The sequence below is a fragment of the Trachinotus anak genome, unplaced genomic scaffold (assembly GCF_046630095.1).
Source record: "Trachinotus anak isolate AG129_WGS33_773 ecotype Australia unplaced genomic scaffold, CSIRO_AGI_Tana_v1 ptg000025l, whole genome shotgun sequence".
In the NCBI taxonomy this organism is placed as follows: Eukaryota; Metazoa; Chordata; class Actinopteri; order Carangiformes; family Carangidae; genus Trachinotus; species Trachinotus anak.
In genome coordinates this window covers 11826981-11840343 of record NW_027273876.1, presented here as the reverse complement: position 1 = coordinate 11840343, position 13363 = coordinate 11826981, and the positions used below count along the sequence as shown (strand labels likewise).

The following is a 13363-nucleotide window of genomic DNA, read 5'->3' as shown; positions in this document are numbered from 1 at the left end:
GATCTTTTTATAGCTGGGCAGCTGAAATGTGAGGGGTCACAATGTGAGGATAAATACAAGGGCCAGCGGGCTGGAGGGGCGTCGCAGACGAAGGCCGGATCTTCTCCCTCCCTCTCTCTTCTCTCAGCTCTCCTCCTAAACTCAAAGGTAAAAGAACAGAAAACTACAACTATGACATAAATGCATTGCTTTAATTGGCTTTTTTGCACTACCTGTTGAACATCTTCATATAAGGCATGAGGCGCATAACCTTTCACACATGCTAGAGATGTGATATTTCACCTACTCCTACACTCTTGCAAATTCATGGTTTCTGTGACAGCCAGAGCCATGAGTGCCACATTTAATGCACAGACTTATGTCCTCTCACTTGTCTCTGACACAGTGAAACAGACTAAAACATGTCAGTGTTTTCAATGATACCTTCACTATTCACTAATGAAATGCCTCACTTGCTCTGTAGTCCACACTTTGACAACTGTCCCTCAGCATTTTGTATTTTCACATATAGTCTTGATACACAACACACGAACAGACATGACTGCTATGCTATGCTATGTGATCCTTTCTGATGTTTCCACTGCATTGTTGTTAGCTGTGACTCAATAGCGTTACTGCACCTTTATTTATAGAAGTATCTTTATTTATTTGTCAAGCTGTCTAGTTACTAATCTTCCTGTTGACTACATGATTTCCAACCAGTGAAGGATGTGAAGTTGCACAATTCTCTTTTGTGTAAATTCTTCTGAGCCATAGTGCCATTTCACTGCTTTGCTATAGCACACAGTGTATATTTAGTCCAGCCTATTGATAGTGGAGGCACAGACAGGGGAGAGAGGGTGGGGGTGTGTAGAGGAGGTGTGTGATAGAGGAGGAATGAGGAGGGAAGGGGCATTGAAGGGGAACAGAAAGGTCAGGGATAAGAGGCTAGAAAATGGAATAGGTCATCCACATACTTGTCATGATTTTTCAAGGGTGGTTAGATATGTGGAGGATGGGGTGGAGGAGGGTGCAGGGCTCTCTGACACTGGATACCTTGTGCTGCTGCATATTGTGCCTGGGGAATAGTGTGCAACCCCCGCACATAAAGAGCATTATGTTACTGCAGCAGTTATAGCTGCAACAACTGCAGTGACATGGTTGGGTCACCAGCTGGTTTGACTCATTCAACAACAGACAACAGACAGGAAAATTTTAAAACTTTGCATCAGGCTCTTGTTTCCCCACTTCCGTCCCGGTTCGTCTCTTGAAGCATTTAACAAGCAGTTTCTCATGCCTGCTTGAAAACCACAACCAGTGCAGTTTGAATTTTGTTGAACTTTTGGCCTCTGTGTGTCTTTCCTCTTAGATCTATCAGATGTTTTCTTATTATCTCATTCTTGGTCTTTTTTCTCCTCCTATACAGAGTCAGGATGCCTCACGCATACCCCTTCCTCACTCCTGAGCAGAAGAAGGAGCTCAGCGATATTGCTCATAGGATTGTCGCTCCCGGCAAGGGAATCCTCGCCGCAGACGAGTCCACCGGTAAAGAACTTCAAGAAAATCAATCTACTTTTTACAGTTTAAAAAACAGCAACCAGCCTTTATCTGATAAGAAAGCTCAGTTTGTCTATTCATCACATAACAGTGTTGGCTTGGGTATATATGACAAGGAAGTTATTAAAAAAATAAATCAGGAACACAACCAGAACACCCAAGTGCATTTTTCAACCCAGTTTTCATCTGTCTCTACAACCTCCAGGCAGCGTGGCCAAGCGCTTCCAGAGCATCAATGCTGAGAACACTGAGGAGAACAGGAGGCTGTACCGCCAGCTCCTCTTCACCGCAGATGACCGCGTCGCCCCTTGCATTGGTGGCGTAATTCTCTTCCATGAGACCATGTACCAGAAGACCGATGGTGGCAAGCCCTTCCCCCAGCACCTCAAAGAGAGAGGCATGGTTGTGGGCATTAAGGTCGACAAAGGTGTTGTCCCCCTGGCCGGAACCAACGGCGAGACAACCACCCAGGGTGAGCAAAGAAAAAGATTTAGACACAAAAAGAAAAATACATCAAGTATCTTCTAACAGATCCCGGGTATCATCGGTATTGTCTCACTTATCCAGTGTGTGCGCTCCCTCTTTCACAGGTCTTGATGGACTGTATGAGCGTTGCGCCCAGTACAAGAAGGATGGTGCTGACTTTGCCAAGTGGCGCTGTGTGCTGAAGATCACCCCCACCACCCCCTCAAGACTGGCCATCATCGAGAACGCCAACGTCCTGGCTCGCTATGCCAGCATCTGCCAGATGGTAAGACACGAAAGATAGATGGCTTTCTTCATGATTTCACGAGCCTCATAGCAAGGACAGAGGTGTTAGCAGAAATTAGCAGAAAATGATGTTTCAACAGTCTGTGTGGCTACTATGTTTGTTTCAGCTTCTATTTAAAACATCCGCTCAAATACCTACTGAATAACATCAAAGGATTTATCACTGGAACCCAGAAACTATGTGACCTGCAAAATGCACTTCCTAGGTCATGATAAAAGCAGCATTAGTCTTTGCTTTGCATTTGATGTTATTGTGTCACCTACGTTCTGCATGGGTTTTTGGGTGGATATTATATTACGCAAATATTATAAACCTTCTGCACTGTTCAAAGAGGTGTTATTTCTCTCTGTGATGCTATCTTTGCAGTTTCAGCGTATTGCAGATAATAATATCAATTCATCATGGAATTCCATTTGGCTTTTTACCAATAAGGAAATCATATTATCATTGTCTATTGCTACTTCAGTTGAAAGATGAAAGTAACATTTGCAAAGTCTCTGCTGTTGCTTTAAAAAATAGCAGAACGATTTAATAAAACCCATTAAACTCTTGACCCAGCTGTGAGAGGAGAAGTTGTTTCACTGCTGTCTGTATTTGTTAACATAATGATTCTGACTTTTGTCCCCGCTTTCCTCAGCACGGCATCGTCCCCATCGTGGAGCCTGAGATTCTCCCTGATGGTGACCACGACCTGAAGCGCTGCCAGTACGTTACTGAGAAGGTCCTGGCTGCTGTCTACAAGGCTTTGTCTGACCACCATGTCTACCTGGAGGGCACCCTGCTCAAGCCCAACATGGTTACCGCTGGACACTCCTGCTCACACAAGTACAGCAACCAGGAGATTGCCATGGCAACTGTGACTGCTCTGCGCCGCACTGTGCCCCCTGCAGTCCCTGGTAAGCTGGATGCACAAGTTATTCTCCAGTTGACATGTTGACCCCACTGACACGTCACGAGGTGTGTTGCTAAACTCTCATCATCTTCCTGTGCAGGCATTACCTTCCTGTCTGGTGGCCAGAGTGAGGAGGAAGCCTCCGTCAACCTGAACGCCATGAACCAGTGCCCTCTGCACAGGCCCTGGGCCCTGACCTTCTCATACGGCCGTGCCCTGCAGGCCTCTGCCCTCAAAGCCTGGGGTGGCAAGAAGGAGAATGGAAAGGCTTGCCAGGAGGAGTTCATCAAGAGAGCTCTGGTATGTGTAAATATAAATACAAATGTTAATATAAAAAGAGAAAGTATGAAAGTATGTCATAATAGAGTAAGTTACAAAGATTCTGCAGTACACTTTTATTTTGAGAACTTCAGTACTTTAATGTGAATTAAATAATTTTGTCCTTTTTGCCTCTTACAGGCTAACAGCCAGGCCTGCGTGGGCAAATATGTGACTAGTGGAACAAGCGCTGCCGGTGGAGAGTCACTGTTTGTGGCTAATCACGCTTATTAAGCATGGACACTCACCATTTCCCTTTCCACCATCTTCCCACCATTATTGAGTCACCACAGAAAAAGCCATGTCCTCCTAGACAATGCCTATGTAACTGTCTCCGCTATTGACAGTAACACTTTTAAAGCATCTTGGTAGAAAGGAAAGTTGGAAAAAAAAACTTTTCTTTGGGTTGTTGCTGTAGCTATAGGAGATTCGGGAAAAAAAGTTCTGCCTCCATTCCCTTACCTTTTATTTTTAAACACCTTTTTTCAGGTGAAGATTACCACACTGTTTTTACACAATTTATGCTATTCTTTCCTTGGTCTGATTCCACCAAGTGCAGTATACAAATTATACTGGTGCCATGGAATAAAGCATTTACCCAAACATGTCGCTTTACTTCCTCTTTCTTTTGAGTTTTTAGCTTACTTCCTCGTTTGATTAAAAATGGAAGAAAAGTCTTACTTCCTCTTTTAGAAATGTACTTTTTGAGTGATTGCTTGGTTGTTGGGAACCTGTATCCATTGTAGCCTAATAACAAATAATACTGTATATTACTACAAACACACACACACACACACACACACACACTCAAAAACATGCACATGCACAAAATGAAAACCTGACCAGAGGTCCCTAGCTGACCAAGTAAGCTAAGTTCTAATAATATATATATAATTATTTACTAAACTAATTAATCTTCATCATTGAGAACAGATATTTTAAAAGAAAATATCTATTAAGCTGTGCTAGTACCAGTTTGTCCAACATTTGGTTCATATTGCAATAGATGTCTACTATTGCATCATCACTCTTGAGTGGATTCACAAGACATTTGATTTGGGGTCCTAATGGCTGTAGTTAATATCCTCATGTGGACTCTTCATCCATTATTTAGTGCATCCAGCATGATCTCACAGTAATGCCAGGGTTAACAGAATTAGTGGGGGTGATAACAGAAGTAACATTAACTGAGCTAGCACTAACACTTGTTCTTTAAATACCCTCCAAACATGGCATCAAACATGCATGACTTTCATACAGAGAAAAACACACTGTGTTATGTTCAGTATGTTTAGCTTTTACCATGCAAAATAATCATTTAACGAGTGGAACGAAAGACATTCACTGAGTGTTTCGTTTGGGATGTGAGTGGTTTGAGTGTCGTTTTCTGTGCAGCACTGAGATGACCTGTGCATTGATTTACACATAAACAGCACCAGCCCATGGTCCTGTAAAAACTGCAGAGCTGTCAACTAAATATCTGTTGCTTAGCCCAGTGGTTCCCAACCTGTTGGTTCGGGCCCACTGGTGGGTTGCAGATGTGGGCTGCCAGCATTTTTGAGATTTTCTGGTCAGGCACAAGTTGGAATATGTTGGGAACCACTGGCTTAGCCTATATGTTGCAGTTATTAAATTTGCAGGCCTGAATTCAGTTCTATGTCTGGCCAAGATTATAGATCCTTAGGTTTATGTGGTAAGCCTGAGATCAACAATTAAATTTGCATTTGAATTCAGTGCAAAAATCTGGACTACCGGTTTTTTGGAATGGATCCTTGTATGATCATGTTGGTGGAAGGGTGTTAGGTCAATTTCTTTACCAAAAGAAAATGTACGCGTTAATATACATCAATAATGTTTTATTTTTGCTCCACCACATTTATATGTGTAGTTAGTTATTACTTTATAGATACACATCTTACATATATATAACATCATATATTATGGTGCATTACTGCTGATTGAACTATACAACATCTTAAGATAGTTACATATCAGTAATACCAATACTAATAGAATCTCTAGGTTAAATTAAGTTTTTGTTATAATAAAATCGGCAGATAGGAAAAAAATAAGGGCAAAAATCATTCAGTTTGAGAAGCAGAGACATTGTTTTTGCTAAACTGTGCTACTGAGCTAGAATGTTCTGCAGGAAGGCTAAGATGACAACTATTTCAAGCTGATTTGCAAAAGCTGATGCTGTGGAGTTCGTAGTTGGAGTTTCTGTGGTTGAGTTTCGACACACAAAGCTGCTGTCAGGGTTGGTGCCTTCGGAGGTAAATGTCACAAAGCCAATGCTGGCCCCTGCCACTTGATCTGTGATCCAAGACTGGAACTGAGACACTCGGGCGTAGACCTCAGGGAATTCAGCCCGGGCACAAGGTACTCCAAAACTGGTAATGCCTGCCTGGATCCACGCTGAGCCTTGTTTGCATTGCAAAGGTCCACCGGAGTCCCCCTAAAATAGGCAAAACACAACAGTTAATTGATATTTCTAGTAACATGTACAGAATAAGACTGAGGTATCTTAGATTAGCATATTCTCAGTGACAATAGCATTTCAATAATAAAAAATAAAGAAGTTTTAGTCTTGTGATGCTCCATAATTACATCACGGTGCTGAGATTGGTGATGAAGGATATAAGGATTTAAATTTTATGTGTGAGACTACAGGAGAGTAAGACCTCCAAAGAACTGAAGCTGTTTGCATTATGTTGCTGCTGCCAAATCTCACAAGCTGTGCCGGCCTGTGATGTCATCAGCCTGACTGATGTACCTCAGCAGTCAGTTGACACGTATGCTATGTATTTGCGGTTCCTTGTCACCTGCTCCTGATGATGGGTTTGAAGAGTCACCATGCCTCCGTTCTTTGAGGCAAGGTTTAGTAATGAGTTAGTGGTTTAGATGAATCTATTCAAGGGTTGCCAAGTAAGGTCACAAGTAATCAGTCCTGCTAGGCCAGATATTACAGGAATGTCTTATTATTTTAACCTGGCATGTTCCTTTGTTCTCCTGCCCGGCACAAATCATGTTGTCAGTGATGTTTGCCTCTTCTACTGGGCGATAATTGCATTTGCACTGGTTGTTTCCAATGACAGGGATCTGAACCTCCAGAAGTCTCTCAACAGCTTCCGAGGGCTCTGCAGGAAAGAGAGTATGAGATCAGTCTGGCATCTTCCAGTTTCAGTAACTCCAAAGTATTGTTCATCAATAGACTAGCATCAAAATACAGGTTTGTATGAAGAATTAATGGTGAAGAAAAACTTAATAAAAAATGGATAAACTACTTTTCTAACAAGATTTATAATAATAACTGAGACCAGAACTGAAACAGAAAGTAAAAACTAAGTGACAAAAATACCCAGACAGAAATGTGCTCTGAATGCACGTCTGCACCCAGTTACAAAACCTGAAAGGATACACACCATCCTTTCCAACTCTGCCCCAGCCAGTGGCCCAGCAGGGAGTGGAGTTGTGGAACTGGCTGGAGTTACTCGCCAGGCAGACTGGTCTGATGTATTCAGTGAAAGTGACGGGGCTGCTGAGCTTCATCAGGGCAATGTCATTGTTGAATAACGTGTTGTTGTAGTCAGGATGGACGATGATTTGAGACACAGTGCGGCTCATCTCCTCATTATTAGGGCCACTCTGAGTCAGTCTTCCGAAATAGAGAACCCATCTATTTGGCGATCCCCTGCATTTAAAACAAGACTCTTTAAATTGGTTGGTGAAGGCAGAAGACAGTCTCATACTGCAGGATAACCTATGCTGCCCTCGTCTTTTTTATAAGTCATCTCAAGAAGATCAGTAATAGTTCTTTTATCAGATAGATGTTTCAATGACTACATTCCTGCGACTTAAACAACGTGGAAGGAATTCAGTTGACGTTATAGTCAAACCGGTGCCAGTCTAAGAGAGTACATTTTGTTTAACATATCTGGCTAAACAGCTTTCGTTGTGGCTAAGTCTGCTGTGCTTCAGAGAGTGTGAGACATATAGACAGTACAGTTGTTGTTTTTTTTTGTGCTGCGGCTGCACTGAGTAACTTTAAAATGCAGAAGTGCAGCATGATGTTAAGTGTGATAAGGTATTGGTTATACATGTAGGAGGACTGGAATGCAGTGTGGCTAGGTCTTTTAAGGCTAAAAATGGAAGATCCTGTTTTTTGAGGCAATGTAGAGTCTATTAATTACACATGCTGACTAAGTCACCAATTTTAAAGTTATATCAGAATTAGACTGCTGATTTATCACAAAATTTCAGTTCCTCAATTATATAGAGGGAGATGCCTAAAAAGAAAGGAACATGAAGCTTTTTTGTTCAGTCAGTTGAATCAATCACTTGCAGCTGGTTCCAGTTGGTCGCAACCCCCTAACAGTAGGAGTTGTGGTTTAAATGACAGACAAAGTGAACATTGACAAGCAGCAACAGCTGTTTTGTAATTGTGACTTTGTGATTAAGTAGAATTTACCACTCGTGCCAGTGACAGCTGTGCCTGATCGGGTTGTTTGTCAGTCCATCCCATTCTTGTGAAAGCAATATCTCGTATCTTTAATAGGGGGAATTTCTTCAAACATACACTTGGACTCAAGGATGAACTGATTAGATTTTGATGGTTCACAAAACACTGTTTTGGCCATATTTCAAGAATTAATATGCAAATTGTAACACAATTTAACACAAATGTCTATTAGGATAATAGATAAAGTAATAAAGTAATGACATTTTACATCCAAACCGTCAACAGTTTGACATCGCAAAGTTCTTCAAGAACACCTCTCAGGTCATTTTTCAATGCCATATATGTGACCTGCAACTTGAGTGGTTAGAGGAGTCATACAACTGTGAGGTGGTTGCTAAATGTGATTGCCAGAAATGATAAATCTGTCAGCCATTGTTGACGTCACTGTAAGAACCTTTCATGCAAGTCTATGTGCATGTTGACCTGAATAATTAGCAAGTGGGGGTTAGCGTAGGGCTCAAGGCACTGTTAGAAAAGTAGATACTCACTTTCTTTTCAAAACCTCTCTGAGCTTCATGCAGCTGTGTACTATATTTGATATTTGAAAGTAAAGCCTTGGCTGAGAGTCATTCAAGCTCAGTCTAATCAGCACTGCTGTCTTGGACTGCGCAGCCAGGGGTGCAGCACCATGAAAGTGATAAGTGATAATGGTGCAAGGGGTTAAGTGGTCTCTTTGAGTATGCATGTTTTGAACCTGTAAAGGCTCTGATATTTGCATGAACTAAGAACTGAAGAGAGACATAACAGGTCTTTTGATGGTTTTGTGATGTGTTGAATGAGTATTAGTTTGTCTTACCCTGGGATGCAGTGGGCTGCTGTGAGTACCCATTGGTCACTGATGAGGGTCCCTCCACATATGTGAGAGCCCGCAAAGTGCATGCTGACCTGCCAGGGCCATGACCCGGCTGTGGCATTCTCGCCACCCACTATCCTTGTGTTCAAAGGTGCCACTCCACAGTCTGACGGAGGATACACAACTGTGTGTTAGCACATACAGTTAAGTTGGGATGATTCATTTGTGAAGTGTTTCTTCTTTGTAGCTGTGTTGGTTCGTAGTTGTTCAAGTTCAGTGTTGCTTTCTCACAGTAGTTTCAGTTCATGAGCTGACCATTTACATTATTATTATTATTATTATTATTCTTTGAGACACTCCCCTCTGGCAGGAGGCTGCGGTCCTTCAGGACCAAAACCTCTCGCCACAAAAATAGCTTCTTCCCATCTGCTATTAGCCTTATCAACAAGGCTAGAGAGCCCCACTGTTGCTGATCAATTGCACCAATCACCAGAAAAAATTCCTTGTATGTGAAAACATACTTGGCAATAAAACTGATTCTGATTCTGATTCTGATTCTGATTATTAAGAGCATTTCCATGGCTGTATGGAACATATGAAATGTGGCTGCACTTACCCTGAGCCTTTGACCCTGCAGGAGAGAGAGATGAAAAGGTTAGATAAATCTATATTCCTCTGTGTGTGTGTGTGTGTGTGTGTGTGTGTGTGTGTGTGTGTGTGTGTGTGTGTGTGTGTGTGTGTGTGTGTGTGTGTGTGTGTGATGGGAGTGTTCATAGTGTAGTAGATATGTGTAACTACAGCCACAGTGTGGCACTAGAGTTACAGCTGCTCCCTGTACATGCAGTGCTGTGAGTATTTTGTTCATTTTTTATTTTGTTACATTCATCTACATTTGGTTTAGACATTTTCAGAGAAACCCAATTCTTTTTTTTAAATATTGTACTTCACCTCAATATTTTAGTGTGGTACATACACCTACATACACTCTCTACCATCATGCTGACATTTAGAAAGAACAAGATGCGTTTCAATATGGGAAGTATGTTTGATTATGACACAGCACTATTTAGTTAGATAACCCTGCGCTGGTAGTTCATGTTATTTACAATTTTAAGTGTTAGTTCCAAAAGAGTATGCTTATGATAGTGAGTTTAGTTGTAATAAATCACTATGAAATTATACAAACTTCCTGCATTTTAGAGACTGATCGTTAGTATCTTCCACAGGTGCAGATATGCAGGTGCAGCACAGTTACAGTATGTTGCCCAATCATAGGTGGATATTTTTCAACTTTACAGGAAATGACATAGTGGTTCATTTTAAAGGCCACTAAATGTTGCAGTGCCCCATGCTACACATATTGAATGTCAATAAGACCTTTAGTGAGGAAACAGGAACCAAGCACCATGTTATAATGTCATGGCTGTAGTAGTTTGCTTTTAAGTGTCTGATTTTTGTACCTCTTCCTCATACTGATTTGTCTTAATTGCTGAAGACAGTGTAGCTAAGATGCTATTTCAAGGTTACAAGTGGATTTTTCTAGTCAGCTTTCAAATGTAACAAATCAGGGAGAACAATATATTCCCATTTTCAAAGTACAAAATTTGCAGACAAATAAATGAGGGATGTCAATTAATAGATATGACAACGTGGGGTCTTATTTTCTCCAAGTTAACTAGTAAATGAAAGGTCCCCAAAATATTTATTTACCATTTACCCAGTCTATAGATACATAGAAGTAGATAAAACCATCACTATGTAGAGTAATGGTGGTAATGATGGATAAGTGTTGCTCTTTTTTTTTTTTCAAATAGTGCAACTTCAAACTAGTGTACCTTCCAGCAGTTTATAATCTCAGTCTGTGACTGCTTTCCAGAGCTGATCCTTGTGGATTTTTAGGTTTTAGCTGCCTCTTCATCAATTTCTCACTCGGAAGAAGTGAAGTATAAATGTTATAAATGCCACAATCTTTACTGCTGCAGTGACTGTCTTTTTATGGAAATCAATAAAATCAATCTTCATATGCTAATATTACACACGTCATGTGTTTTGAATCATGAAAGAGGCAAGTCATTATACCAAACCAGCTTCCCAAACAAATGCTGAAGCCCCTGAAACAGTTGCTGGGTAACCACTTGACAACACACATTAACATAATCACCAGAACTGCAAAATTATTAATTGATACCGCTGTATAATACAACACTCCTGTAAAAAAAAACCCTGTCTTTAAGCTTGTATTCACATATTATTTAGAGGTGTTTTTAATATTTTCAATACATCAACACAATACAATTCAGTACAATAACACCATTAGAGTCCTACACGCTGTTCACAAACACTAAACAAAAGCTTTAAGAAAATTAGAATTTTATGGTTTGTAAGTAGATTGTAAAGGTGTAATGAATCGATGTGTAAAATCTCACCTTGCCCAGTGAAGACTGTCCATATCAGGAGTATCAGCGTAGCTCTGGCTGTCATACTGTACTGTTATCAATGTTTTGTTTCCAGCAAGCACAGAGTTTTGCGGGTTTGCTCTCCAAACACTCGCAGACTATTTATAATCAAGCAACCACACCCTGCTCAAACCTGTTCCAGTAGTTCAGAGTGGAGTGGTGGGTACCTATGCTGGGAAACAAAGTACATCTCAAAAGTGGAATGAACATGATTTGTATGTGGCTTTCTTTTCTTTTTTAGTCAGTCAGGCTGTGTGCAGTGGTGTTATTGAATGAACAGTATCATGTAAACTAAACTGGTTTGGACTGACAGCCAAATACCTTGCCTGGGCACATGTTCACAGCAGGCTGAGCTGGTCAAAGGGGGTACAATTACAGTACAGGAGCAATGGTAAAATAAAAAATAAAAAAATAATTCCTTTCCTCTTATGGAGCAAATTTGTTTAGTTTCAGTTGTTAACTACACAAAAATGTAAAAAAGGTAATTTAACTAATTGATTCACCATGCACATATGAATGTAACTGAACTACTAGCTACTGTAAAATGTAGTTAAACTACTAGTTTAATGGCCAGAGGCACCGCTTATAAACAGGCAAGGTGGTTAACTTAAGGTGGTTAAATTAAACTAAAATTCCATATAATATGCTCTTTTTTTCAAGCAGCTCCTCAATGTTCATCTAAATCTAACACTGATATGAAGAAGCTGTTTTATGCAGGCTGTTGCATAGACTGTAGGTAAAGTATCATGAATAGAGCACTGCAATAAAGTCACTATTGTTAACTACACTGTAGACTTTTTAGTGTAAATTTACAGTAATTCACTGGCAGCAGCTTCGCCCATAAGGTACTGTATTGTTTACAGTTTCTTACTGCATTTTAGAATCACAGTAAATCACTGGAAATACATGTGCAGTTCTTTACTGTATTCATGTCTTGTCTTGAAATATCTCTCACAAAACATTTTTTGAGTTCTCGATACATGGGATCAAAATGTAGACACCACAACGAACCTTTGGTTACAGTTTCGACATGAACAAGAAATTGCCACACCCTTTGTGCCTTATGTGTCACATCTTATAGAAAAGTCCCCACGACAGTGCGTCATTAACAATGCATCTTCGCAACTGTTTGGAATAAACAACAAAACAGTGAACTTAGAGTGCGGTTCTAGAAATGTCTGAATAAAGTCTTGTATGATTCTTTTTGCCAACTGGAAAACAAACCATTAAGTTAGACCTACAGCCTCACTACATTAGTTCAGTTAAATTGTCTTTCAGCAAAAGCAACAGTGTAAGCAATCAGCTATAGCTAAAGAACTGCATGAATCTTGTCAATGACTAAGACTGTCTTAAAAGGCAGAAAATACAACTGGAGAAAGTCAAACTGATTTTTTTTTACTTCCTTAACAGCGATTATGTTATGACATCAGCTAACATTTTGACACTTTGAGGCAGAATAAAAATGGTGACATAACTTACTCAATCAAGGTTGCATTATCAATGCAGCTCTGGACATTTGTGACAGAAGGCTGAGCAGGTTGTAGTGAAGCTGTGTCTTTGTGGTGACAGAGACTGGTTGGTGAATGTGCTCCAAGGGTGAAATCCAGAAAAATAAAATGCAAGCTGCAAAAACAGCCCAAACTCTTTTGCAAAATCTTGTTATGTCGGTTCATTTTAAATTACTAGCGATAATGGCATTCTCTGAAAGTGCTGTAATCACGTTTTTTTTTGGTTTTTTTTCTCCCAGATTGCATTGCAGTTTACAGTATGGCACTGTATGACACTAATACAGCAGAATACTGTTAAGAGTTCACCGTAAATTTACATCAAAGGTTTACAGTGTATATTTTGACAAAACAAAATCAAACTTTGATTGTAAATCTAAGTTTGTGCCCATTCACAGCTCATACACGTCTCTGCTCCACTGAACATGCGGCAGCTCTTTCTCTCCCACTCAGCGGCATCAGGTCAGAGAGCCACATTAGACCTTATTCACTGAGAGGGAGAGGGAGTTAAGTTCTGTCCACAAAGTTGTTAGATCTGCTGCTAGCAGCTTTTTGTTGAAAAGAAAAGTAGT

General features: G+C 40.5%; 2 protein-coding genes across 2 annotated transcripts; one reads left to right on the top strand and one right to left on the bottom strand.

Annotated features, from left to right (window-relative positions):
- Window positions 1–4121, top strand: aldoab (aldolase a, fructose-bisphosphate, b). Its single transcript, XM_071462411.1, has 7 exons — window positions 1–147; window positions 1406–1524; window positions 1742–2008; window positions 2127–2287; window positions 2946–3204; window positions 3301–3500; window positions 3660–4121. Exons 2-7 carry the CDS (start codon window positions 1413–1415, stop codon window positions 3750–3752), a joined length of 1092 nt encoding a protein of 363 aa, XP_071318512.1. The 5' UTR covers window positions 1–147; window positions 1406–1412; the 3' UTR covers window positions 3753–4121.
- A 1236-nt stretch (window positions 4122–5357) lies between these two features.
- Window positions 5358–11398, bottom strand: LOC139609102 (chymotrypsin-like protease CTRL-1). The gene is made up of 6 exons (XM_071463353.1): window positions 11257–11398; window positions 9447–9461; window positions 8834–8996; window positions 6941–7209; window positions 6507–6655; window positions 5358–5973 (listed from the first exon to the last, which is right to left on the bottom strand). Exons 1-6 carry the CDS (start codon window positions 11309–11311, stop codon window positions 5644–5646), a joined length of 981 nt encoding a protein of 326 aa, XP_071319454.1. The 5' UTR covers window positions 11312–11398; the 3' UTR covers window positions 5358–5643.
- Window positions 11399–13363: the final 1965 nt, after the last annotated feature.

Excerpts from the sequence above, each read along its gene's own strand:
- aldoab (XM_071462411.1), top strand. The coding sequence starts at position 1,413 with ATGCCTCACGCATACCCCTTCCTCACTCCTGAGCAGAAGAAGGAGCTC. Across the intron at positions 1,525-1,741 it reads CGCCGCAGACGAGTCCACCG|GCAGCGTGGCCAAGCGCTTC; the intron begins GTAAAGAACTTC and ends TACAACCTCCAG. Across the intron at positions 3,205-3,300 it reads TGTGCCCCCTGCAGTCCCTG|GCATTACCTTCCTGTCTGGT; the intron begins GTAAGCTGGATG and ends CTTCCTGTGCAG.
- LOC139609102 (XM_071463353.1), bottom strand. The coding sequence starts at position 11,311 with ATGACAGCCAGAGCTACGCTGATACTCCTGATATGGACAGTCTTCACT. Across the intron at positions 7,210-8,833 it reads GCAGCCCACTGCATCCCAGG|GGGATCGCCAAATAGATGGG; the intron begins GTAAGACAAACT and ends TTTTAAATGCAG. Across the intron at positions 5,974-6,506 it reads AGAACAAAGGAACATGCCAG|GGGGACTCCGGTGGACCTTT; the intron begins GTTAAAATAATA and ends TGCCTATTTTAG.